This window comes from Castanea sativa, chromosome 6, assembly GCF_040712315.1.
Source record: "Castanea sativa cultivar Marrone di Chiusa Pesio chromosome 6, ASM4071231v1".
Lineage (NCBI taxonomy): Eukaryota > Viridiplantae > Streptophyta > Magnoliopsida > Fagales > Fagaceae > Castanea > Castanea sativa.
In genome coordinates, this window is record NC_134018.1 from 26962631 (window position 1) to 26989978 (window position 27348).

The 27348-nt window shown below is 37.7% G+C and overlaps 1 protein-coding gene and 1 long non-coding RNA gene across 5 annotated transcripts; both read right to left on the reverse strand.

Moving 5' to 3' along the window:
* Window positions 1–1805: 1805 nt before the first annotated feature.
* On the reverse strand, window positions 1806–2395 carry LOC142638635 (uncharacterized). The gene is made up of 3 exons (XR_012845034.1): window positions 2321–2395; window positions 2159–2233; window positions 1806–2008 (listed from the first exon to the last, which is right to left on the reverse strand). It is a non-coding gene; the product is annotated as an uncharacterized LOC142638635 (long non-coding RNA).
* Window positions 2396–12119: 9724 nt separating this feature from the next.
* Window positions 12120–17503, reverse strand: LOC142641118 (calcium/calmodulin-regulated receptor-like kinase 1). 4 transcript variants are annotated; one of them, XM_075815506.1, is made up of 7 exons: window positions 16922–17503; window positions 16734–16835; window positions 15726–15791; window positions 15448–15629; window positions 14564–14733; window positions 13649–13821; window positions 12120–12931 (listed from the first exon to the last, which is right to left on the reverse strand). In XM_075815506.1, exons 5-7 carry the CDS (start codon window positions 14613–14615, stop codon window positions 12596–12598), a joined length of 561 nt encoding a protein of 186 aa, XP_075671621.1. In that variant the 5' UTR covers window positions 14616–14733; window positions 15448–15629; window positions 15726–15791; window positions 16734–16835; window positions 16922–17503; the 3' UTR covers window positions 12120–12595. The 4 variants fall into 4 exon arrangements, with proteins under 4 accessions (XP_075671621.1, XP_075671623.1, XP_075671624.1 ...); XM_075815508.1 differs by having other exon boundaries at window positions 15726–15797; XM_075815509.1 differs by having other exon boundaries at window positions 15501–15629; window positions 15726–15800.
* Between the last annotated feature and the right edge of the window lie 9845 nt (window positions 17504–27348).

Sequence of the window (27348 nt, forward strand, 5' to 3'; positions counted from 1 at the left end):
TTTGGTTTTGATTCGTTGGAGGCCCATTTTCATAATGACCTTCGAGCCTTCTACAATAAAAGGCGTCGCTGGACAACCCAGGTCAAATATGGGAACCTTTTCACTTCTCAGCAGTCACAACCACCGGCCAAATCGGCCCAATACCATCATTTTTAAAAAAATTTAGGCAGAAAACACTGTTTCGGAAGTAATTGGGGATATACCACTTTTTCCAGTACTCGAGTTCACCAAACTCGAGTACTGGATTTTACACTTCCACCGTGGCATGCCAGCATGGAATTTCTATTTTAAAAAATTCACCTAGTACTCGAGTTCAACAAACTCGAGTACTGTATGATCTGGTCCCCGAGTCCACTAAACTCGGGTACCAATCTGGATTTTCCGGCAGCTTGTGGTTGGATAATCCAGATTGATACTTGAGTTTCATCTACTCGAGTACCTTGAAAAGTACCCGAGTTCTTGAAACTCGAGTACCAATCTGGATTTGCCTGAATTTGTTGAGTCATGCCGATTAATACTCGAGTTTCACAGAACTGTCACCATCAACTTGATTTTTTACAGTATTCTCAGTAAGCTCCTGCTCCTTTATATTCTCATTATTTGCACCTAACATTTTCTGCTTTTGGCACCGGTGAGGAATGTAACTATGAACAACCGATTTGATATCTATCACAAATGAAAAAACTAGAATTTAAACTTCTCAACAAGTGCAGGCATTTGAATGCCATGTCCAAACAAAAGAGAGAAATTTCACAGCAATTACATTACAAAAGGAATGAGCCCATTCATTGTTGCCAATCAACATAACAAACTAGCAAAATAAATGCAATATTCCTGCCAAATTTCCCAGATAAAGCCACAGAATGTGATATAACTATGACTTTGTTCCTTAGCGTCTGACATTTCAGCATCCTCATAAAAGTAAATAAATAAACTTTAAACAAGCTTCTTAAATTGAAAAATGGGAATTTTGTATTTCGTACGGCTTTATCGATATAATAACATAATTACACAACACTCAAAATGTTGAGCTCCACTTTAGCCATTCAACTCTAATTCTCAGCATCCCAACTATTTTCCCCTTTCAAGCTTAATGGCAATACACGACAAGAATGATCACTTCCGTTTATGTTCCGACTACTAATCACAACCGTTCCCCGACCGCCTCCTGAAAAAGTAAGAGTCAAATTAGTGTTGAATTGAGCATGTCTTTACTTAACAAGTACCTCAAGATGTTTAAAAAAACATTAAAAAAGAATGAAAAGTGGCACAATGATTTTCAGAATCATGTCTGCAAAAACATTAGGCAAGGATAAGGTGTGGCTTTTAAGTACCTCAAGTCTTCATGTTGCTTTTAAGGAATTTCATGCCCACCTCAAGTTTTTGTTAGACCCAAGTTGTGGACTCATTTCAATATCTTGATAGATATACAGGAAGTTTTATTTAAGAGACAAAGCTGCAGTTAAGGGTATACACATGATGAGAGCAGAACCACCTTGGGGTGAGGGTGGTTCAAAGCTTGAAACAAAATTAATATTGTATACAGCATGGATAGGTTACCCCATCAGCAGCTCCCAAACTAATCACACCATACTGGATGCTTAACCCTTGTCGTAAATTAAATGTGTTGCATTATAGACACAAGACGCCACAGAACAGACTATACTGCATTCTTCAACTATACTGCTCTTATAAAAAAATCAATCACTATGGCTATGCACAAAAGTGTTGCCAAGAGACAAGCCTGCTAACAGGCTAACTAGATTGAAAATAATCTTAAATTAACCATACTCCTAATTGCATTATGCAGCACTCTACCTATGGTAAATGAGTATCAACATAATCTAATAAACTGAACCACATAGATCACCCATCTTTATGCTAAAGCTAAACTCCCTATATATGATATCAAAATTTAACTCACCAAACCACCCCCATCATCATCATCAAAGTTTGCTGATTTTGCTCCAGTATCTTGTGTTCCAACATGCTCTGTTACTGATGAAACCTATATATACAGGCACAGGATTAGTCAAAAGATATTCACACAGAACTGCAAAAATAAGTAATGATGGCCACAAAAGTACAGACACAGATAAATAACAGCAATATTGACACTTGTAACATCCAAGTTAAAGCTTCATAAAGAGAAACCTACCTTGATAGTTCGACCAGCAATTTCCACTTTTCCATTCAAAGATTGGGCTGCCTTTGCATCTTCAAGTTTGGCAAACTGCAAAAGCATGAAGATCAAACAACTACTCGTATACCACCTTATCAATTAAAATCAATCTTTTACAAAACTAGAATTTGTACTGACTTGAACAAATCCAAAACCCTTGCAGTGTCCTGTCTCAAGATCAAGGGGCAGTTGAACAAGCTCCACAGGACCAAAGGGCTCAAAAATCTGAGTAACATAATGATTTCAAAAATTGCATAGATGAAAATTTATAATTATCACTTCAATTAAAAGAAAAATGCCAATGATAAACCAAATTAAGTATGCGATTGCAGTATCGCTCTAAGTTGGCTTTCAGTCATGTTAAAGTGCAAGTTGCCCACATACAGTTTTCTATCAACTGCTCCATATGGACCTGCAAGACCACTTGAGCCCCCGTAAATTAAATGTGTTGCATTATAGACACAAGACGCCACAGAACAGACACATTAAAGGTTTTAACAAAGTCTTTTCAAAATCAGGATTTGAACTTCTACCTTAAATGATTGGAAAGACTGAAATAAAGGTCTAATTACTCACGTTCTGCTTCGATTTCCTCATATGTCAAAGCCTGCTTCTTCACAATATTGTCTCTTGTTCGTGCAATTGTCTATGGAAGATCACAAAAGAAAAAAAAATCACACATGTAGTTGTTAGAACTATACATTATAGTTAAAATATATATAAGAACTTTTGTATGCATGTATCTAAATGCCCCCAAACATAAAAGAGTAATTCAATTACGCACAATGGGTACAAACATAAGGTAAGATTAGATGAGGATGGAACACAGGCTAACCTCATCCAGTCAGTCACACAATTATTGCATTTTGGCTTCCATTAGGGCAATTTCTTTTGAATTCTCGTCTTGTTGCAGAGCTGCAGTAGTCCCATTTTGTTGAAAAACACGTGAACCTTTGGCAAAATGTTTCTTGTCCAACTTCTCAAGTGGTGTGTTCTGCACAACAGGTATAAGGGGGATTGAAAACTAAGTCAAATTAAAAAATTGACATATAAATAAAGTTAGAAGAAAGTGAGCTGAACATCATATAAAATCAGAATTCAGGAATCAAGGTCACTCCCAACCAATAAGCTATAGCTCCTCCCATTATGATGGAAGATGCGGTTGTGGGCTCAAGACCCATTGGGTGTGTGTGAAACTTACCAATAAAAAAAAAAAGCCACTCCCAACCAAACAAGGAGAGAATGTAGGAAAAAGGACTTAATCTCTAGCAATGACCGTCTGCATCCCTCAAAGCATCTAGCATTCCTTTCGCTCCAAATACACCACATCAAACAATGAAGCGCAAGGAAATTTTCAGGAAATCGAATCTCAAGGAAATGTTTGAATTGGGAAACCAAGACTTGACTTCTCCAATTCTGACCAGCCTACAGTTTTGCCTCTCTCTCTCTCTACAAATTCAATCTTGAACATGTTTCAAAATTAAGCATCCAACCCACACTTTGAATCTGATGGGTGCCATCATTTTAGCAATACCACATGTTACACTGTTTTACTCTTCCGTAATCGTGCTTTCAATACTATTAAGCAATTTTATAAATGACAGCAAGTGTCAGTGACAATGGCTACTAGACCAATGTTAAACCGCACATATCTGCTACAGACTTGGATTTACACATCAATCTCAATTGAGGCTTACATTTATATGTGCCGGATGATGGTTCTCATGATGATTATTATTATTATTATTCTTTTGGGATAAGTAATTGAAATATTTTATAGGTTCTCAAGAATAATAAACAGCTATGGATAATTTACAAATATCATAAGAAAACCATTTTTTTTTACCATTGGTAAGTTGCACATGCACATTGTGAGTTTTGAATTCATGACCTTCCCTCCATCCTATTATAAAGCAAAGAGGAAGTTTCATTTGAGATAGAGCTCATTGACAGATCAACTATGAATACCTTTTGAACCAAATATAATATATAAAAGAAGTTGTCTGCATTTTCACAAAATGCACCTTGTGATGGATTTCGTATCCTAGAGTACATTAATAAAAGTGATGGCACGGAGGTTTCCTCTTTTCATAGTTTGAACATTTGCCATTTGGCTTGATATATAGCAGAATGCACATTTATGCAATTTTCATGCAAAGCACAACCACCTTCCATTGATATGGTACTATAAGAAAGAAAAATTTAAAACAGCAGCTAGAAGTTTGATGAAAGTATGTACCTATGCCGGTTTCCAAAAGCATCCTCATATACAACTGGCTTTTTTGTATTTAGCACCATGCCTGGTAAACTGTTTTCATTTTTGCTTGATCCAACCAACTCTGCAGAAGCTAAATCCACATATAGGATGTTCGTATTGGCAGAAAAATTTTCCTGCAAACTTGAATACATAAGACATGGATGACATTGGAAGATTTCTGAGATCCTCATATTAACAGATCCCCCTCTCAAAAAAAGAAGAAGAAGAAGATTAAACATACAATAAAAGATAAGATAAGATAAGATAAGATGGATTCAAAACACAAATTATCCACCTTTTATAAAAAGGCTAAAGAATAATGGCTACTTATTGAAACTCTAATACTTGAAAATTGAACAATATTTTATTACCTTCCAAGGCCTCTCAACTCATAAGGTTAAGCAAGCAGTCATTCTAATCCTCTAGCCAATTTCATTCAATATCAAATCACATTCAAAAGCTTTCCACAATCTCAAAAATAAGGCCTATTAGCCCTCCACCCATCAAGCACTCTACCAATAAGACAAAATTCCACACCTAAAACAAGTTGCCACAATACTTATTATCATCTCACAAAAAAATTTCTCAATGCCTCAACCCCCACTCGAACAACCATAAAACTTTGAAGAAAAAGTTCATATAAAATCCGAAATCCGAAATCCGAAATCCGAAATCCCTAATCCATTGTTAACAACTCCAACAAACAAGTTATAGAGAGTTTTTTTTCATACAATAGCAAAGTACCAAAAGATCTTTCCTTTTCTAACCCTAAAGTAAAACCCATATTAAATCTCAAAACCCAAATCTTCTTTTTGACGATTTCAGATACAAATCTAGCAAAAACCTAGTATCAATCACAACCCTTATGCCCCCAAAAACACCCAAAAAAAAAAATTGTGATTTATAGTAAAAACAACACAAACCCAGAAAATATTTCGTGGGGAATTTTACATTGAAGAAAAGATGCATGTACACATCGAGTAGTTAAAAAATGTTTGTACTCTGCACGTTCAAGAATTAGAAGGATGCCACAGTTCAAACTTAGCGTACCTAGTCTGCGAGACCACCACTCGCCGAGGCCTCGTTCTGCTTAGGGCATGTTCTTCGGTTATGCCCCTCTTGGTCACACAACCCGCATTGCACCTTCCTCCCCCCCCTCCTTCCATGGTGTGGTTCTAGGCCGTTTCCCGCCCCTCGTCCATCACATTCCTGATTCATGTTGAGACAGGGCGACCTTTCTCTCGAATCAATTGGGGGTTAGGGCGGACCCTTCGAGTTTCTTTAGGATCTGGCCATGATAATCTATCTTTCAAGACAGGGAAAACGGGAGCATAGCTCCGAAACAGTGCGTCCACGCTATAGCATTGGTCAATGTACTGCTCTGCATCATGTCGATACCTAATACAAACTGCAATGACATGTGAACATGGTATCTTATACAATTTCCATTTCTGACATGTGCAAGTTCTTTGCAACAAATTAACTCCATGTGTGTGATCCCCATGTCCAGCAGTCCCTGGATTATGTGGTGTATCTACTTGATATGATTGTTGTTGTGCACTCAATCTCGTCACCCTGTGATGCTTTGCCTTCTCCTTATTTCTCATGAAGATATCCAAGGCATATTTACACCATTTTTTTCCTGAATTCAACTACTCTATGCTCTTGTTGCGACGATCATCGAAATAAGCATTCAGTTTGAACCATGTGTATTTCACCATTGCTGTAATGGGCAGGCTACGAGCACCTTTTAGAACTCCATTGAAGCACTCGGAGACGTTTGTAGTCATCGCCCCATAACGGTAACCCTCGTCAAAAGTTAGAGCCCATTTCTCTTTGGGCACATCCTTCAGATATTGGTGCGCATCCCGGTTCACATTCTCAATTAAATCAAAGGTGGCATTGAACTTTCGCTCCTGGGTTGCACTTGCTGCCCTCCATACTAGATTCTTTAAAATTTCATTGTTCCATCTAGTGTTGACGTTACTGCATAGATGACGAAGGCAGTAACGATGTTCTGTCATGGGAGGCTGCAAAAAGTCTTGATTAGTGTCTCTGAAGATAGCTTGTATCCCAGGGTGTCTGTCAGATATGACACACAAGTGTCTCCGATCAGTAACATACCTTCTTATACAAGCCAAGAACCAACCCCAAGTCTCTGTGCTCTCACTCTCGACAACGGCAAAGGCTAGTGGATAAATCTTATTATTAGCATCTGTCGCCATTGCAATCGTCAATTTCCCTTTATATTTTCCATAGAGATGGGTTGCATCAATGCTAATCACAGGCCTACAGTTCTTGAACCCAATAATACATGGACGAAACGCCCAAAATACGGACTTGAATGTACAGGTTCCCGGTTCATAATTATCGTCCACGTTTAACTTATACTTTGTACCCGGACTTGCATCCTTAAGTCCTGCCAAAAAACGCGACAACTCTGCATAAGACTCCTTAAAATCCCCGTATATAGCTGCAACGGCCTTTTGTTTGGCATCCCAAACCTTGTATTTGAACCATAATGATTATGTTAGAAATGAATACAAGTCAAATAATTATAGTTGAAGAAAACAAATCAAGACTTGTAAGGCTATAAGATGAAGATAATATTTCTTTCTCTTTATTCCTTTTTTGTTTCAATTCAATTTCATTTTTCATAACATCAGGTATTCATGGGTTTTGGGAATTACAATCATGCTTATACTTCCATGCTTAAAGAATACCTTGTAGTGAGATACTTCGTGTTTTAAGTCTGCCAAAGCAACGTGACGTAAGTTCTTTATCTTATACGCGGGGTCTTCTCGTATATAGCGCTCAAGTACGTATGCTAGGAACACCGAATCAATCATCCGTCCATCATGAGCATTTTGAATTTTGTCGCACGTGTGGGGGCCCTTGCATTTTGCGATCTTCCAAACATTGTCTCCCTTGCAACAGATCGCACGGACTGACCATGGACAGGAATCATCCTCACAACTCACCATAAGCCTCTCTAAGTCTAAATGCTCAGTTTTAAACCTAAAATTCTCTCGCAGTGCGTACCAAGTAAATGCATGTCGCACCGCGAATTTAGTCGCGAATACCATTTCTTTCATTGGCTGCTCCCCAGGCGTCCAACTTGATACTTCTGCTTGCATAACCGGTGATGGATCAAACGTATTATCCCAAGTGTTTTTGGTGAACCATTCCGGCGTAGGATCGGGACCAGGGCATGTGTCTCTATTCTCTTCTACAACCACATCCTCGATATGATCAACATCATCATGTTCACCCATGGTTTCTAGAAGTTCCTCAAACTCATCCCTAGTAACATCAATATGGGTTGCATCGTCACCAAGTCCGTGATCATCTTCGGGTTCAGATGTGCCCCCATGCAGCTCATCATGAGATAAATGCTCTCCTGCATGCACTTCCTAGGGCCCTTGCTCCTTCTCAATGTGTGAAGCATGGGGAAATGTTTGCCACGGTTCAGTACCATACTCATCTCTTGTGTTTTCTGCACACCTTTGATAAGATTGTAATGGTATTGACTCAATGTGCTCATCTACAGTTCCATCTAAAACAGTGTGTTGTGAACCCTCCCCGGCCTCTACTATGGTGGGCTCAACAGTGACATAGAGATCCGAAGAAAAAAATCCTTTCACCACCATTTGCTCAACAATTTCCCACATCATCTTCACTTGGGCGCCACTCGATAACTGTAGTGAATTGTAGAAAACATGGGTGTCTAGAACCCGTTGAGGTGCTCGATACACGATGGAAATGTTATGCCTAGAGTGGTCTAACCTCATCACCTTCAATATTCTTCATTGCAATTTCATAAGGCCTATCTCACGCTTCACCCTAACACAATTTTGCTTTTGGTTCGAGCCTTGGTATGACAACCCATGCAAGTCATGATAATACATCTCTCCATCGTAGTATACATAGAAAAAGTGAAAATCCGTCACTGACCTGTTGGCATCAATATAAAAGTTGTCATAATGTATAACCACTTGCAACTGATCTTGCGTATGATAAAAACAATTTATATTCAAACTCAATCATAGACATGTAAATAATTGAATATTTGACAAATATAAAAACAATTAATAGTATATCGAGTTCTGCGTTCTAGTTAACTCAATTTATAAAATTTCTCTCATAAAAAAAATTATAAAATCTCTTATTGTCAAACTCACATGGTTTTTAAAATCAAATCACGTATAAAAAAAATTATTAGTGTTTTCACATAATTAAGAACCATAATCAGACTGACAATTCAAATACAATCATATTTACATTTTAAATGAGAAAAAAAATAATAATAAAGTCAAGTTAAAACAACATTGTGTTATGCGTTATTATTACCATATAACTAGGGCGATGATTTAAGTTACAAGATTTTCACTATTGTGTTAAGTTTTTACATATATAATAACGCATAACAACATTTTTACATAAACAACATTTGTGTTACGCATAACAACATTTACTGCAATACAAGATTCAAATACAAGACTTTCACTATTGTGTTAAGTTGTTTATTCAAATACAAGATTTTCACTATTGTGTTAAGTTACAATATGACGCATAACACAGAAACTGACATGTTACTGCAATATGACTGTAGCAAAATAGACTATGCATTACTCTTAAAAGGATCCGGTTTACTACTGTTGGTGTGCATTGGCTATGGTTAAGTTTTTTTTTTTACATATATAGTTGATGATTTATGTATTTGAATCTTATATATTTTTATTTGAAATAAAAAAATGCAACAATAAATTAAGTTACAAGATTCTTAGCAAGTTAAATTTTTTATTACAATAGATTAGTTATTAAACTCTTTTGGTGAACATAAGGACATTGACACAAATATGTAGCTAGGATAGTTTGATGATACTTTTTTTTATTCGAATAATGGAGGTTTGAACTTTGAAATATTACTATTCAAAGACATCAAAGACTTGTGGATTTTATACGTCGAATAATATGTACAAAAGATGAATGTGTTCATGAGTTCATTAAAGACTCGTGGATTTTATTAAAGATGAGTACAATTGCAAAAAAAACACAAACCAATTACAGAGAATAATTTTTTTAAAAAAACTTTAGGCATTGTAGTTACAGTGCCAGTTGAATAAACAAAAGGATTGAATAAACGGGAAAAAAAAAGTGACTAACTAAACCAAAACACTATTGTCGCTACAGTGCTGCACAATGCAAAAATATTGGATGTACAGTGCCAAGACACTGTGCGCGCATTCGCGCTTTTATTATAAAGAAGTAATTTTCAGCTCGACTTATTACATGTGTATAAGCCTAGGTTGGATTGCCGAAGGGTTGTGCATATATATTTCATGCTTTTTAAAATTTTAGGGTTCATTTGGTAATGCTGTTCTAGTAATGTTATTTGTATTTTTCGGAAATACATGTGGATGAAAAAATGTATAGAAATACGTGTAATATTGTTTCAAAATTGAAAATTGTTGCTTAAAATTCTATACCAAACGGCCAAGTTTTTATAAACTATTTAAGTACTTTTAAATAGTTAAATAAATATTTACCATTCATATAATTTGCCTAAATTATATTTCAAAATTTCAAATTTGTGAAAATTAATGAAAAGAATACCAAACTTAATCAAACTGAAAATGAAAATAATATTATAAAATAAATTTGTATATATGGTGGGTGGAGTTTTTTGCCCACGTGGTTGAAAAAAACTATTACTTTGAATTTGACCCAACTCAAATCCAATCCAACAATGAAAAATGATTCCAATCATCAATAATTTTATGGGTTGGCCACACATTTTTTCCACGGAGAGTCCACCAAAAACATCTATTACATTCACAAGAAATTACACAACTTTTTCACATGTGTTAAGTTTGTATATTTTTGCAAATACTCGTATACACTGACTACTTATATCACTTCTTTATTTATTATTAACCACATTTTTAAATTTCCAAATTTTTGAAACTTCAATACAAAGGTGTGAATATCAGCAGTTGTACATAGTTATTATTGAAAAATTAGGGAGTACAAAAAACTACTCATGCATGGAGTACAAAAACACCACATGCGTAACAATCTGATACGAAGCACATACAAACACAATTTCAAACTAAGCACTTAGCTATTACCTCTATGTTCTGGTCACAGCAGGGTTGACCCAAAGGATAAATGGACAGCACGTTGGTCTTGCAAACTCAAGGACTTGCAAATGGTGACCCAACTACCAGTAGCTTCTGTGTCCACGTAGCGCTCTGACTCGTCACGTGGAGTTGGGAAGATGGACGCGAGTAGAGTTCAGAAGTTGCTTAACCAAAAATAGGTGAAAGGTGATGGGGTTAGTATTCTGAAGGGGTACTCGAGTTTAGAGAACTTGAGTACCATTGATTATGCATTTATGTGGTGGTTGCCGTCAGGGAAGTCGGTGTGTGCAATAAGTATGGAACGTATTGCTCGAGCCTATAGGACTCGAGTACTGTGTTAGGAAGTACCCGAGTCCTTGAAAGTCGAGTATTCCTCGGGTATGATATAGTAATCATACAGATTAGTACTCGATTTTAAAGGACTCGAGTACTATTGTGAATAGGTACTCGAGTTTAGGGAACTCGAGTATCATTCATTATGCATTTTTCTGGTGGTTGCCGCCAGGCAAGTCGGTGTGTGCAATAAGTATGGAACGTATTACTCGAGTTTGTAGGACTCGAGTACTGTGTTCTGCAGTACCCGAGTCCATTAATCTCGAGTATTCCTCGGGTATGATATAGTAATCATGCAGACTAGTACTCGAGCTTAAAGGACTCGAGTACTATTAGATCTCCCCAAAAATACTATCTTAATATCTCCCCCTAAATTTTGAATTCTAATAAATAAGATATCTCCCCCTAAATTTTGAATTCTAATAAATAACAAATTCACGCTTGTAAAACATGATTATATATTAAACAAGTTTGATTTTTTTTTCTTTTAAAAAAATACATGTTTCGTAAAAAAAGGTAGTACATATATTAAATTTAAATTAATACATAAAGAAAATGAGTTTGCAATTTGTTTTTTTTTAATATTAAATTTAGCACTATAATATAAAATGATTATGGTATTATATTATTGCAATTAATATTTAGAAATGTTACTTTTTTTTATTAACAAAAAATGATCTTACAATATTATAGAGGAGCAATTATTTATTTATTTGAGAGAGTTCCAATCTTTTTTTTTTTTTTTTTTTAAAAACCCTTATTTAAATTCCTTATAATGTTTACCCCTAAAAAAAGAATCCTTATAATGAAAACACGTCCAAATGAGTATTAGCTTATTACAAATTTATAGCCATCCAATTCTAAGTGTGTTCTTTCGCACGAAATATGCCGTAAGGTTTGACTGAGAAAAACAACCATCTACTCTATAATGAATGGACCGGTGGTGCCGTGGTGGTACTGGTGAATGATGAGAATGAGTCATCTCTCCCACAAGTAATTTATTTAGAGATTCGGCACCCAAAAAAAAAAATTAATAATTTATTTAGAGAGAAAACTGAAGATAAAAACATCCTATCTTAAAAAGGTATGTTGTTTTAAAGAGGTTATCAGTTATCACAGTGAAACCTTAGGAGGGGGTAATACTAGAGATAAGCATGATAATGATTGGGTTGACAAAGAGCCAATACCACTCCAAAATAAAAGAGGCAAGAAGCTATTTCCTTCATTTTCATTTCTGAAGTATGAATTTACAAACATAAAGATGTGTCGTGTCATATTAGCGAACATACATAGAGAGAGAGAGAGAGAGAGAGAGAGAGAGAGAGAGAGGGGTGGAGGGGGCAAAAGCTAGGAAGCACAGTCAGACATGGGTACTTACAGGACATGGCAATACAAGCAATTTCTGAAAAATTATAACATGACACAAGAATATACAACACTGGTAAGACACCGGTATGGCACTCCAAATGTAGCGTCTATGCTTCCTAGGGAAAAAGACAACTATCAACTATGTTGCACAAAATTCATGAAACACTGATCTGAATCCTAAGTCACTCGAGAGTAAATCAGAACTACAACAGATTTGCTAGCCTTTGAACTCTTTTTAGACTGGATATACAGCAAAAAGCAAAACCAAGAAACCAAGGAACAAAACAAATTAACAAATGGACAAACCATCATCTATAGTTCATAGGTGTCAACTGTGCTATCCATAGATTCCTCTCTCCGGTGTTCAGAGATTGGAGACCTGGTTTCTAGTTGGTCAACATCGATGGAGACTTCATCTGCTGTGGCAGATAGAGAATTTTTGTGATGTTTCCTATTGTGTCTCAACTTAACGATCCTCGAAAGCACCTGCACAACATCCCTCATTGAAGGTCGTTTTCTTGGGGCACGATTGATGCATTTGTATGCAAGAGTTGCCACTTCGTTGAGTTCTTGCACATCAAATTTCCCTTCCAGGTGGGAATCCACAATTTCCTCCCATCCAACTTTTCCCTCAATATTCATTGCTGCCTATTCATCAAACAAGAAATTACATTAAAATAGCAAGCATATGTGACTGCGACCAGGTCAACAATTATGCAACACAAGCCAACAATGAATGAAGTGAAATCAAGTTGTGAAAACATTCAAACATAAAATAACTAAACTTGTCACACAGAATTTAAAACCCATTCAAGGTGTTGGTCACTAATTCACCACCAAATCACCCAGATAGAGCCTGAAATAAAAAATGCTATTGAACATACAAAGGCAGCACATAATCAGATTAAATAGGTGGTGATGGGGATCCAAAACATGTAGGGTGCTTGTCTTTGAGAAGTAAGGAAGCCAGAATAAGATTTGATGTTTAAGAACACATCTAGCAATCAACTGATCCAACCACTTGAATCACATGAAAGTATTGTAAAGCCAATCCAACCAACAAGACCAGTCTCATTCAGATAGCACCTCAAACATGCTTAAATGTGCTAGTGCATCAGTGTGTCTATCATAATCTTAAACAAGTTTATACCATACAACTATTTCTACCCAATTATAATATAATGCAAAAGTCAGCTATACATCTTTTATTCAGTTGCAACTGACAAGCTCAATAATATACCTAATAACCGTTCTGCAGGAGCTACCACCAAAATCCATATCAGTGAGTCGGCTCACTAGTTAGAATTATCAAAACGGAAGTTTCTAAATAAATTTGTGTAATATAGTGTACAGTGATGAAAATACCTGGGCTGTAGGAGATGTGTTTCCAGATTTTACAGGTGAAGATGCTTTTCTAGCCTCCTTTAAGTAGGATTTCAGTAAAGGCACAGGAGAGAACTGCCCAGTCAGTTCAAATGCAAAACCCAAGTTAACAGCATCAATTTGCCTTCCACTAATTACCAAAACCTCAATTACAGCTGTAGAACCCAGGAAAAACACAATTAACAATAAATAAATAAAATTGATACAAAATTGGTTGACAAAGTTAAAGCAATTGACCTTATCAACCTATATTTTGGTTCATCCAACGTGTCAAAGCCTAACTACATTGGCCAAGCAGAGGCCAGGAAATTGGAAGTTGTATCATGGAAGAATGAGCATATTAACGATACAACTTCCAATTAGTTCAAATTAAAAAAAAGAAAATAGCATTCAGAACATGATGCTATTTAAGACATGGCGGTCGTCCCAAAAAGCATGGCTTATATGGACATTTAGACCGTATAAGATGATATGACATCAATGAAGGAAAATGCCAAAGGTTCTAAGTCCTGGACCTTAAATAACTAGTTCCTTTATTGTTTTTTTTTTGGGTATCAGAACAATGTTTGAGGAACAACAGAGTACAGATCGGTACTTGGAAACACACACAAAAAGCATAGGCTAATAAAAACATAAGGAAACCAAAAGATTTTTAGTTCTTTGGGCAGTTAAAGAGACTAGATTTAAGGTTAGTAAATTTCATTTAATAAAGTCATATTTGTCAGGCTTAAGAAAAGGGTTTCATCCATTTCTGCAACCAACAAAAAAAATTACCTTGACCTCCATTTCTGCAACCAACAAAACAAATTAACCACAAATATGATGAAAAACCATAAATTTGGATAGAATTAACAAAATCATATATCTTGATAGCCGCAATACGACAACCACACATACCATTTAAGCACTCTGCAACACCATCAACCAAGGCAGATGTGCTGACATCCATTTCTCTGTCTACCAAGCAATTCAATTTAAATGACCTCCCAACTAATAACTGGTTTTCCAAACAAATTTGTAGTCTTTTTGAAGCCAAAGCTTGGCAAGAAGTTCCTTGCAGTTAAATCCTGAGCAACCACGAATCAGAATTAGAATCAAAACAAAAAAGACCTTCCTGAAAATGAAAGAAAACAACATAGAGTAATGCCAAAAAATTAATAATAATACCAACCTTTTCTTCTCTATTTTTTTATTTTTCAAAAACTAATTCTAAATAATTTTACAGTTAAAGTTTTCTCCATTTCCAGAACCAAAATAATAAAACCTCCAAACATTTTTGTTGTTTTCTTTGTCAACATTTTCTCTACAACCAAAGGGAACAATCACCCAGAATAGTGATTACAAAGAATTTCTAATATATAAAAAATGCAACTTCAATAAACAAAATAATGCATTCGTCTCCAACTGAGCATGGATTTTATAGTGTAACACCCCCCCCTAAACAAAATTCAAAAGTGTTTATGGATTTGCTTTCCCACACATTCTCAACAACCAAAGAGAACATCCATTCTTCCATTAAAGTAAAATAACAATCAACAATCAGAATCATAAATCATGAAACCCTAACCCTCCATTCATCCACCTAAAAAGAAAAATACAAATAAAAATCAAAGTCTGACTGCTATTTCTCAGACCTCTTCATTTCCTCATATTCAAATTCCCAAACCAAGACAACCTCAGTACAAAAAATGGAAAGAAATAATATCCATTTTCTTTTCTACATTTTTTTAGTGAACCAGACACAAAGTAATGCTGCACAAACAAGTTTTAAGAGAACCAACCGAACATGAATGATGTTTTAGTGTACACCCCAATTCTCGAAAAAATAATGAACCTTATGCCCCAATTACTTCAACCATTTCCTGTTCCACTGTACTTGGCATAACCGGATAGTATTTGTAATGAAGTTCTCCAACATCATCACCAGAAAGCTTCTTCCATCCACTGGGCCCCACATAATAAACTGATAAAAAGAACAAGCTTAAATCATATTGTGATCATGGATGTGTGGTGTTCACAGAGAGAGAGAGAGAGAGAGAGAGAGAGAGAGAGAGAGTACCACTAGCAACTCCACCACTGGCTCCATCATGGAATGTTGCATGATAAATAGACCTTCTAGCCAACTCTGCAACTTCTTCAATTGACATATCATAGTGAATCAGTGATAGCTGGTGTAAGCAGCAGCACACCATAGAAAACAAATCTATATATATATATATGTATGTATGAATGTATAAGAATACATTTGACTCAAATAAATTTGGCACAAAATGCAAGATAATGGAACAGAAAAAATATAAATTATTTCGTTAAAAAATAATACTAAAGAAAGAAAAGAAGGGCTCAAATTAACATAAAAGGTGTGGAATAAGGAAAAGCAGTATAAGGCAGCATGCTCCTATGCTTATGCAAGTCATACAAGTTTGTTCTACAAATTGAAAAACTTTAAACAATATAAACACGGCTGGCCTGTTTGGCCAAGTTCCTAGATAGTGGCATCCTGTATACACCTCAATTCTCAAGCATCTTGTACATTGTATGCTATATAAATTGATCCAGTGCAGAATTGCTAAAAACAAAGCACCTAATTATTGCCTGCAATCACAACATTCTAGTAGTTGTTTCAATATTTAGTCCACAATCCAGTCCTCCCATGCATCCATAAACCTTGACAAAAAGCAGGGAGGAGTTGGGTGGAAGCAGCATATGGGTGCCCAAAAGCAAAATTCAAGTCCAAAAGTAAAAAAATTTCAGAGTCCTTTGTTTTTATTTTTTATTGGTAAGTTACACACATACCCAATGGGTCTTGAACCCACAATCTTATCCTACACCTACCACTTATAAGGGAAGGAGGTGCCAGGTGAGCTAGAGCTCAGTGGCTAGATTTTTCTTTCCTTAATATATGTTTTAATTTTTTGCTCTTGTATCTGATATTTCAAGGAAAATAATACCACAAACTTCCAATCAATTTCACAAAATACTGTCAATAATGCAACATTATTGTTTCCTTCAAAAAATTTCAAGTAGATTACTAGGCAAGATAGAATAATGGGGAAGGCACACACACATTATCCAGGACACGATAAGCATAGGGTGAACCAGATCCAACCGAAAATCGCGTTCCTTTGAGCCTTCCTCCTTCACTGTCCACATAATATAGTCCAGGACCCTATAATCCCATAGAAAATACATATTATAAGAGACTGATTAAGAGAAAATGTGAAAACATGATATAATACATTCATATGTTTTTACCGTTTCATCCCATCCAGCAATCATGGTCCCAACAGACAGAACCATTCCACGGTAAGAGTACAGAATGTTTGCCAACAACTTTGATGCCCCGGTAACTGAAATTCTGCGCTTGTTTGCCGATTCATGCAGTCAGCACTAAATAATACCAAGAAAGCGTTAATTAGGATGTGACAAAAGAACAAAAACATAAAAATATTGGGTTTCAAAGGTTCCATAAGAATATGGAACTCCCTGTGTCATATTCACACCAGGTCATGCCCAGGAGACCAAACCTTTTTCTCTGGCTAGGCTATGGTCTCTTCATTGGGCCATGGCAATTGGCAAGCCACCACTTAAATAATTAAGATAATTAAGAAACATGCCTATCTCACTTCACATAAACAGTCAAATTAGAGGTGAATCTTTAACCAATCATATTCATTTTCCTTATTGGGAGAGATTATTATTATTTCTACCATTTCCAAGATTCATCATTGAAAAGAAGTAAGGAATAAGTGTCATGATGAAAACACATGTAATTTTTTTTATTTAAAAAAGGAAAAAGAAAAAAGGTCAAGATAACCCAGTATGTAGAAACCACCACCACTACACTTTCTAACCAACAATACTAAGACCTTTGACTGGTCTCACCCTTTGGTTCCACCAATGCGATTGACCATCGAAAATCATCCTCGTTTTCTTCTCCTCACTGGTTCCTTGACTGGTCTCACCTTGCCTGAAAAGAACACAAGCAAATACTCAAGTTCAAATCATTTAACTATAAAGAGATGCATATGTAATCAGTATAAGAGGGGGAGTACCATGTCCAGTCCCACAGTTAGGAGGATGTGTCCGTGTCCGTTGCGGCCTTCGCGACCGATCCTCACTGTGTGAAGCCTCAGGTGGGGGGTGGGTATCTCTGTCTGGATGGCACCAGGGGTGGGTGGCCCAGGGGTGGGCATGAATCTCATCTCATATCTACCACATACATTTGCGGGGATAGTGCCGGTAGTTGGTGGGGGAGAGGATGTGGGTGGGCAGGTATCATCACGAACCGTGGATGGGGACCGACATGTCGGGGCAAACGTATGGGATGGACCCGCATCATCATGTGCCATGGAGCCCATGTCATAACCAGTGTCCAAACACATCTCATCTGATGTCTGACTTGCCTCCTCCATCGTATGGTCATGCACGGGTGTGTGACGCCCACCCGATGTGTGACGGCTCGCAGTTGTTGGACGCCGACTAGATGCATGGCGCTGACTAGATTGACGACCTCCATGCCCTCGATGTCCACCTGCTTGCCGACCACGCCCTACAGCCGGTTCACTTGCGTTGCCCACAGTGCGTGCACCGTCCAAGGTCAATCGACTGATCTCTTCAACAGATTGCAAGGCATTCATACAGTCGGTGTAGATCTCAGACCCTGGTTCGAACTTCGCCATAATCCTCAACTGTGATTCAACCTGTCACAAGTATACAAGAGTAGTGTTAGGATTTGGAACTAAAGTATGCGAAGCGAGGTACATTTATAATAGAACAATCTTTGTAAACTTACCAAAGTGTCCCAGTATGATGTCTCTTTTGTAATATACTGAACAGTGATGGGACGATACCACACCATATACTCGTCATTGTAGCTCATTACCCCATGAAAGGGCGGTGCTTCAGTAATTGTGGCATGCGCAGCCCATCTAGCAATATGAGTGGCATGTTCTTGAACCCAATTTTTTTCGTGCTTACCTTGGAGTGTTATCTTGTGAAGTTCAATTGAAGTATCGACATTGTTCGGTACGCCTTGCTTCATCCCAAACTGTCGAAGAACACGTTCAGGGTGATGGCCTTCAACCACCCAAAAATGTATGAGCGGCACGATGGACCTCCATATGTGTTGGCCTGCCGTACAATATGCGGGCAGGGAACCCAAATAATCTCTATATGGCTCCCAGACAATCTACAATGATCCAAAAAATGCAAACAACCATATTAACAATATATGTGCAACGATATCTTACAAACAACCATACAAACAACCATAAAGTGGTTGGTTCCCACTTGTAAGGCACAATACCTGATTTGGCCGGAGCGAAGCAAGCGACACACGATAGGCGCGTAGGACATGCATTGGATGGTCAGTTGTTATCTTAGCCCCTTTCCATCTACCAAACAACACAGACATAACCTTCATATTAGTTACTTACATAATTCCCATGTGAAAAAAATTAATGCGGAAATGTAAAACGATAACTAAGTTGAAGATCCTACATACCTGACAGCAAGTGGACCTGGGGGCAGTGCCTGGTGTGGATGCCTCATCACAGGACATATTTGTGGAAACCTCGCCCACGCCTACAACTGCACTAATAGCAGTGCACCACCAATTTGCTTGGCTGTCTTCTCTAATGCCTTACAGAGGTGTCTATATAGCCAACTTAGTGTTACACTACCCCAACTATAATTCTTTCCATTGCTGATTGGATTGAAAAATTGTAGATACATAATTGAGAGCCGTTCGCCAAACTTGTCCATAAACAGTATACTACCCAACATTTGGAGTATGTAATACCGAGCATACTGTTGCACACACACCTCAGTGGCGTCAGCGGGAAGAGGGTTGCGAAAATGCTCCTCCAGCCATTTGGCTTTTATCCTCGGCCCTTCCAACACTGCAGTGTTCTTTTTTGTACCAACTGGTCTATCCGGTGGAGGGGGGGTACCTAGCAAATCCATGCAAAAGTCACGCTAGTTGTCCATATGGGTAAATCCTACCACCGGCAAGCCATGTACAGGTACCCCCATGATGACCTCTATGTCTTGTAGCGTGATGGTCATCTCACCGTGGGGCAAGTGGAATGAGTGCGTCTCTGGCTGCCATCTCTCCACTAAGGCCGTGATCAGTGCATGGTCAAGGTCCATATGTGGGACCCGAAGTAGCCCATCTAACCCCGCATCTGTGATATAAGCGGCAATCCGTGGATCTAACCCACCATCAAACAAACCTTTATCTCGGTGACGACAAGTCAGAACACCTGGCACTTCCTACAAACAAAGCAGCTTAGTATTAATAATAGCATTCACTAACCACGTAATAATTACACTTCAAACATAATGCCCAAAATCTTTCTACTACATATATTGATTACGATTTTGGACACAAGTGCATACCTCGCCTGCCAAAGGAGCATCCCAAAGCAAACTTGAACGATGCATAGGTTGCCTCGTCAAGGCAGTCCCTATAGAGGGTCCTGCTTGATGTGGGTCCATACCTGGCATAAATTAAAGGTGATTAATGGCCCATTAGTATATTCATCAAATACCCATAAGCTAAATCAAAATGATAGCATCTCATTGATAGCATCTCACTAATTTTTTTATTTGTTTTTATATCAATAATTTTTTGATGGCCTTTAAGAGGGGAAATGCTATTGTTGAGGGTGGCTCAAGTGTAATTTTATTGAACCAAATTGCTAAAGTCAGTACCTATATATACATGTTCTCTTTCTTCATCCCTTTGTTTAGTTTTAAGTTATATTTAATATTTAGTTGTATTTTAAAGTTAGTATTGGAATTTGTATATCAATGAATATACCAATTGTTTGATTAATTGCAAAATATAAACAATAGGTGTAGGAACCGCTCTCGACCCTTATGCAGAATTACATTACCAAACTATGGTCCAAAGTTAGGATAAATTCTTCAGAAAGTGTTAGGCACTCAAGTATCCTCAATTCAATGGATTGGCCTCCACTACAGACCTTCTATCCATATTCTAGGAAGGGTTTTTCTAAGTGGGATATGTCCTAAACATGCAAATTGCTTTAAGAAAACATAGATCAAAATAAACACAAGCACGATTCAAGCATACATAAGGGGTGAGTTTCCTATTTCTAAGTTTTTAGCTTAGGCTAACATCAACCAAACATGCATTAAATTAACTTCAAGCGCAAAGAAAATCCTTCATTTCATTTGTCTGATTCATATCAATTAGTCCTTGCAGGAAAATTAACTTCAAGCGCATTTATTTTGCTGTTAAAGTTTGAAATTTCCTGACATGTTTTACATTCTAATGTTCAGTAGTGTAAAATGAATGTACCGATAGCTCTTGGCTAACAAGAGAGATACTGTTACAATTAAAAGATGCCTAGACATACATTGAAGCATTGATGATTGACAATGATAGAATATTATAGTATGAATTGTCATTGTTGAACTTGAGTTTCATTTTTTAAAAAATGTTTGCATATTTTTTGGTGAAATACTTTTTCTTTCATAAATGTAAATTTGTCAAGTCCCAACTGTAGATTAAGGCCCCTGAAACACCCCATACACTTGATTAGTTATCATAACATGAAAAAAGAATAGCTCTTGTAACTTGTTAAAACGAATCCCTTGTCCTTGAGAAGAAAATGGATTTTATCAAGGAAATTGGAATTTAATGATTTTCTCTTAGTAAAAAGCTTTTAGAATCCCAGATTACTAAAAAAATAATGAAGGAGAAGTAGAAAACATGATTTTGGCATAATTTTTTTGGGTTAGTATAATTATGACAGATTACATTAATGTGCCATATAACTTTAAACTCACTGTGAACTTGAAAGAAAATTTTAAAAGAGACATGACCTAGTATGGGTAACTGAAAGTTCAATAGGGTTGCCAGTGAGCTATAGTTCAATTGGCACTTCCTTCTTCCATAATAATTAGTTGGAGGGTGAGTCATGGGTTAAAGATCCATTGGTAGTGTGTGTAAATTACTAATTAAAAAAAGGTGGAATAGGGCTACCCTTATGAATTTGGAGATGACTGTGTAACCTTTATTATTTCAAAGTTGGGAGGGTTAAGGCTAAATTTCATAATAGATGACTTCACAACCTTGTGAGTGATATGTTAGAAATACTAAGAAATGTTAGGAAACATGTGACAGAATAGACATCAAACTTCACTTCTGTTCTATTGGGAATATGGCAAAAAACTATGTCAGTGACTCAGAAAAGAGATTAGGTGTGGTGAAGAAAGTAAGCAAACAATTAATTAATTATTTTATAATTGGTAGGGGTAGGACATTAGGATGAAGCATTTTTATATGGGTTCCCATTTTCTTGGTAGGAGTAGAATAATAGGGCTGGTTTTAACATAGATGTGATGGGGATGAATGATTTGGGTGAAGGAGAGTGTGACAAAGGTAAGCTTTGAACTTTTTTATGGTACAAATGTTAAAAGTAAAATAAAATAAAATAGTGTCTGTTCATGTTTGGTGTGCTGTTGCTTTTCTTTCTGTCTATGAGGATGATATTACATGGTTGCTGCTGTAACTTCTTGTGATAGAACGTGTTATCTTTGTTTTTGATGGTATTGTAGTATAGCTTGTTGACAGAAGGAAGTATGCACTCACTCTTCTACTAGAATGCATGTCCTTTTTTGTCCAAACCATTTATAATGTCTGAGCTTTTTGGTACTAGTTACAATTACCTTTACCATATGAAGTTTATTCCTTTTAATTACAACAATGCAACATGCACCCTCCTCTACTCTCATTTTCGTTTCACAATGTTTTCAAAAAACATATAAACAAAACAAAAAACTAGCCAACAATATTTCATTTCTTGTTAAACTTTCACAACAATTTTCATTGTTTCCTCTGCATTTTACACAACAATGAACAACATTTTAGATCCAACACAATTATAAAAAATAACACAATTAATAATCAAAATTACCACAATTACTTAAAAACTCATGGAAAGAACAAAAAAAATTACCAAAATTACTAACCTTTGAGTGCGAGGTCGCCGGCGATGAAATGGGTTTGAGAGTGCGAGGTCGCCGGCGATGAAAGGGGTTTGGGGTTTGTACGGCGGCGCCGGTGATGAAACGGGTTTGGGAGTCCGACTTTGCCGGCGATGAAATGGGTTTGGGGTTTGGAGAGTGAGAGTGTACAAGTGAGTGAGAAATGAGAGATGAGAGATGAGAGATTAAAATTACCGGTTTTAGTGAGCAATACTCGAGTATCATATACTCGAGTACTTTGAACAATACCCGAGTACACGAAACTCGAGTACTAATCTGGATTCCCATCACGTGTTCCCAGACAATCCAGATTGGTACAAAATTGCAATCCAGATTAGTACTCGAGTTTCAAGTACTCGGGTATTATTCAAAGTACTCGAGTATATGAAACTCGAGTATGAATCTGGATTCCCATCACATGTTGCCGGACAATCCAGATTGGTACAAACTTGCAATCCAGATTGGTACTCGAGTTTCAAGAACTCGGGTACTTTTCAAGGTACTCGAGTAGATGAAACTCAAGTATCAATCTGGATTATCCAACCACAAGCTGCCGGACAATCCAGATTGGTACCCGAGTTTAGTGGACTCGGGGACCAGATCATACAGTACTCGAGTTTGTTGTACTCGAGTACTAGGTGAATTTTTTTAAATAGAAATTCCATGCTGGCATGCCACGGTGGAAGTGTAAAATCCAGTACTCGAGTTTGGTGAACTCGAGTACTGAAAAAAGTGGTTTATCCCCAATTACTTTCGAAACAGTGTTTTCTGCCTAAATTTTTTTAAAAATGATGGTATTGGGCCGATTTGGCCCACAACCACCCACTCACAATAATCAAAGCCCATCAGCAGCCTTCTCCTTTTCAGCCCGACAATCATCAACTTTTCCCTGACCCTGAAGCAGCTACCATCCCAAACCCTAACATTACACCCCTTCCCTCATATGCTTCTCCCCCCTTGACCACCGAAAATGAACATGCAACCCTTAATTCTGCCATCTTTTCACTCTCTTTAAGTAACCCTTCAATCCCACCTACCCCCCACAATTCCCCTGTCTCTTCCCCTGACCTTAACCATATCACGAATCCACTCCCTAATCCTAGCTTAGACAGTCTCTCCCACCAACCTCCCATCCATGAAAATACTGCCACCTTTACTCAACAACCTCCATGGGCTTTACCTTCAAATTCATCTCTTCAGTGGACCTGGGTTGCAGAGAATGGTCCTTCCATGACTAATGGTGTGCTGCGAAAGACTTTTGGAAGTAGTTCTACAACAGACAATGATGAGACTGTGTTATTGTTCAACCTGGACAGGCTTTATGAAGAGAGGCCATAGTGGGTATGTAGGAATGCATGGGACAGAGGTCAGATTCTTGAAGACCCTGACCCTCTTACAATTTCCTTGGTGCATAGGGTTGATAGAAATAGGTTTAGATTGGAAATGGGAGGGAATAGTGATGGGCCACAAATTAGAAGATCTCAAGTGATGGGCTGTGAGCATTCCTGGACTCAATTCCTGATTGACCCTGATACACAGGTGGATTTGGTTCATAGTCATACTGTGAGTTTAGACACTGGGCTTGACAACTACTCAGCCTCAGACTTTGGTAATTTAGGCCCAGGCCCATCATCACCTACCTCCATTGCTTCGGAACTGGGGACTTTACCTAATCTTTACTGCGAGGAGTGGTTGGATGGGATTCCTACAACTTCAAAGAAAATATTTCGAGCAGAATTGGACAGGCTGGGTAGAAATATCAGGTAGAGGTTGCTTTGTGGTTTCTTTGCTAATGAAGGTAACAATTATGCAACTCTTGAACAGTTTAGCTCTTTTAATACTAGTTGTGATGTACTACCTGCTGAGGATACTCCTTGTAATCCAAATGGGTGCTAGGAAGCTGGCCCAGAATAACTTCCCCAGCAGCCATGAGAATCCTGAGTTGGAACTGTAGAGGTTTGGGCAAACCCTCTGCAGTTCGTCAATGTCAATAAGAAGCCCATGAACTTAAACCAGATCTTATTTTTCTTATGGAGACCAAATTAATTCAGGGGAAGGGCAAGGATGTATGGGAGAAATGTGGTTTCTCGGATGGGTGGGAGGTCCCTAGATTGGGTCTTAGTGGGGGGTTAATTCTTGCTTGGCTGCCTAGACCCAGCATTAAGGTTATTTTTTCATTCTGCACATTTCATCCATGTTAATCTTCTAGGCAATAAGGGACAACCTTTAACTATTACTTTTGTTTATGGCCATCCTGACCAGGCTAAGAGAGGGGAAGTTTGAGAACAACTCTCTGCTCTTAAAACCACTACTCATCCCAATTGGTTGTGCATTGGAGACTTTAACCAAATCTTATCTAAGGAGGAGAAGTTTTCTTTTACACAGGTTAGTATTTTAGGTGCTAATTGTTTTCAGCAGGTCATCTTTGATCTTCAATTGTGTGATCTTCATGCTTCTAGACAGAGATTTACCTGGATGAATAATAGGAAGGAGAATGGTCTGGTCATGGAAAGGTTGGATAGAGCTCTTACCAGTATTGAATGGATCAATCAATATGCTTCTTATTCTTTAAGGAATCTTCCCATTATCAAATCAGATCATGGTCCAATTTTGTTGGATTTTGAGCTGCAAACAGGATTTCGAAAGAGGCATTTTAGGTTTAAACATATGTGGGTCACACACCCTGCTTGTAAGGACATGATCAAACAAGCCTGGTCTCCTCATGTGCATAGATATCAGGGGTCAAGGGTTGAACAACTTAGGAGAAAACTTTTAAACGTTCAAAGGGTAGCCATGGTCTGGAACAGAACAATTTTTGGGAAGGTTGAGAGAGACATCAAACAGAAGCAAACCCAGTTACAATTACTTCAGGATACCATCAATTCTACTGAGGATGCTTATAAGGAAAGAGCACTTAGAAATGAGTTGGAGGACCTATTGAATAGAGAGGAATTGATGTGGGCTCAAAAGGATTGGACTAGATGGATTCTCCAAGGGGATCGAAATACCCAGTACTTCCAGACTACAGTAAAACAGAGAAGAGTTAAAAGCAAGATTCTCCACATTAAGGATAGCCAAGGGAATCTTACAGAAAGTTTATGTGAGATTGAAAACATATTGACTGACCACTTCAAATCTTGTTTTGAGGGCTCCAACACCTCGAATTTTGACAGCATTGTCCAGGAATCCAATCCCTTCCTATCCCTACTCTTACTGATCATAACATTGCTCTTCTCAATAGACCAATCACCCCTTTGGAAATTGAGGACACTGTGTTTCAATTGGGCTCCCACAAAGCGCCTAAACCTGATGGCCTACCTACTTTCTTCTATCAACAATTTTGGGGCATTGTTAAAGTTGATGTCATAAACACTGTTCTAGCTTTTTTCCATTCTGGTTCACTCTTCACTCTCCTCAACCATACTTTTATTACACTCATCCCCAAAGTTCCCTTTCCGAAGGAAGTTACTCAGTTCAGACCTATTAGCCTTTGTAATGTAATTTACAAAATTATCTCTAAGATTCTAGTTAATAGGCTGAAACCTCTGATGGATACCCCCATCACTCCTTTTCAGTATGCCTTTATCAAAGGCAGGAACATTTCTGATAATATACTTATTGCTCATGAGGTTCTTGATGTTTTAAGGAAGAAGAAAGGAAGGAAGGCCAGTTTTGGGATGCTCAAGATTGACGTGAGCAAAGCCTATGATAGGGTTAATTGGACTTTTCTTAGGGCAGTGTTGACAGCTATGAAGTTTGGGGACAATTGGATCAAGTGGATTATGGAATGTGTTAGCTCTGTTAGTTATACCCTTTTGGTGAATGGGAATTTAACATCCTCCTTTAAACCTTCCCAAGGGTTAAGGCAGGAAGACCCTTTATCCCCCTATCTCTTTCTGTTTTGTGCAAATATTCTATCCTTATCCTTACTTCAAGTTGTACACCTAAAACTGATTCATGGTGTTAGGATAGGCAGAAATGGTCCTTCCTTCACACACCTTTTGATTGCTGATCTTCTTTTCTTCCGAAAGGATGATAAATCTATTGAAAGCATCGGACTTATTCTTGACTGGTATTGTGCAATTTTTGGACAAAAACTTAATCTCAACAAGTCTGATCTTTTCTGTTCTCCCAATATGGCTCCTGATGATCAAGCTACACTTGCTCAAACACTTCAGGTTAATTTGGTCAAGAAGCCTTCTAAATACCTTGGACTTGATTTCAAGCTTAGAGGTAACAAATGTGCTGACTTTCAGTTTTTAGTTGATCAACTTCAATCTAGACTTCAAGGTTGGAAAACCAGATTGCTTTCTTAAGCGGGAAGGTCTACTCTTATCTCCTTTGTGTTACAAGCACTGCCTTTGTATACTTTTGCCTGGTTCAAGGTTCCTGGCACAATTTGTAACAAAATGTGATGGGGTATTGATTTTGCCTATCTCCAAGTCGTCCATAAAGGTCGTCCGTGTCCCGTTTGGAATTGTAAACACCCTTCGAAACCTACTTGCAGCTACCTTGTCCAGATAGGAAGAGTTCTGGACGAGGTAGGCACCACCAGAAAATAGACACTCGTCCAAAGCGCGGATAACCTCGTCCTGAAGGAGTGACTGTTAGACGAGGCAGCCTCTGCGCCTGTGCCGAAACATACTCGACTAAGGAATTCT

What these genes read in the sequence shown, in the direction of transcription:
- LOC142641118 (XM_075815506.1), bottom strand. Translation starts at nt 14,615, where the DNA reads ATGGATGTCAGCACATCTGCCTTGGTTGATGGTGTTGCAGAGTGCTTA. An exon ending in TGTTGCAGAGTGCTTAAATG is followed by an intron (nt 13,822 to 14,563) that starts GTATGTGTGGTT and finishes TGGGTTCTACAG; the next exon opens with CTGTAATTGAGGTTTTGGTA. An exon ending in ACACATCTCCTACAGCCCAG is followed by an intron (nt 12,932 to 13,648) that starts GTATTTTCATCA and finishes TTTGATGAATAG; the next exon opens with GCAGCAATGAATATTGAGGG.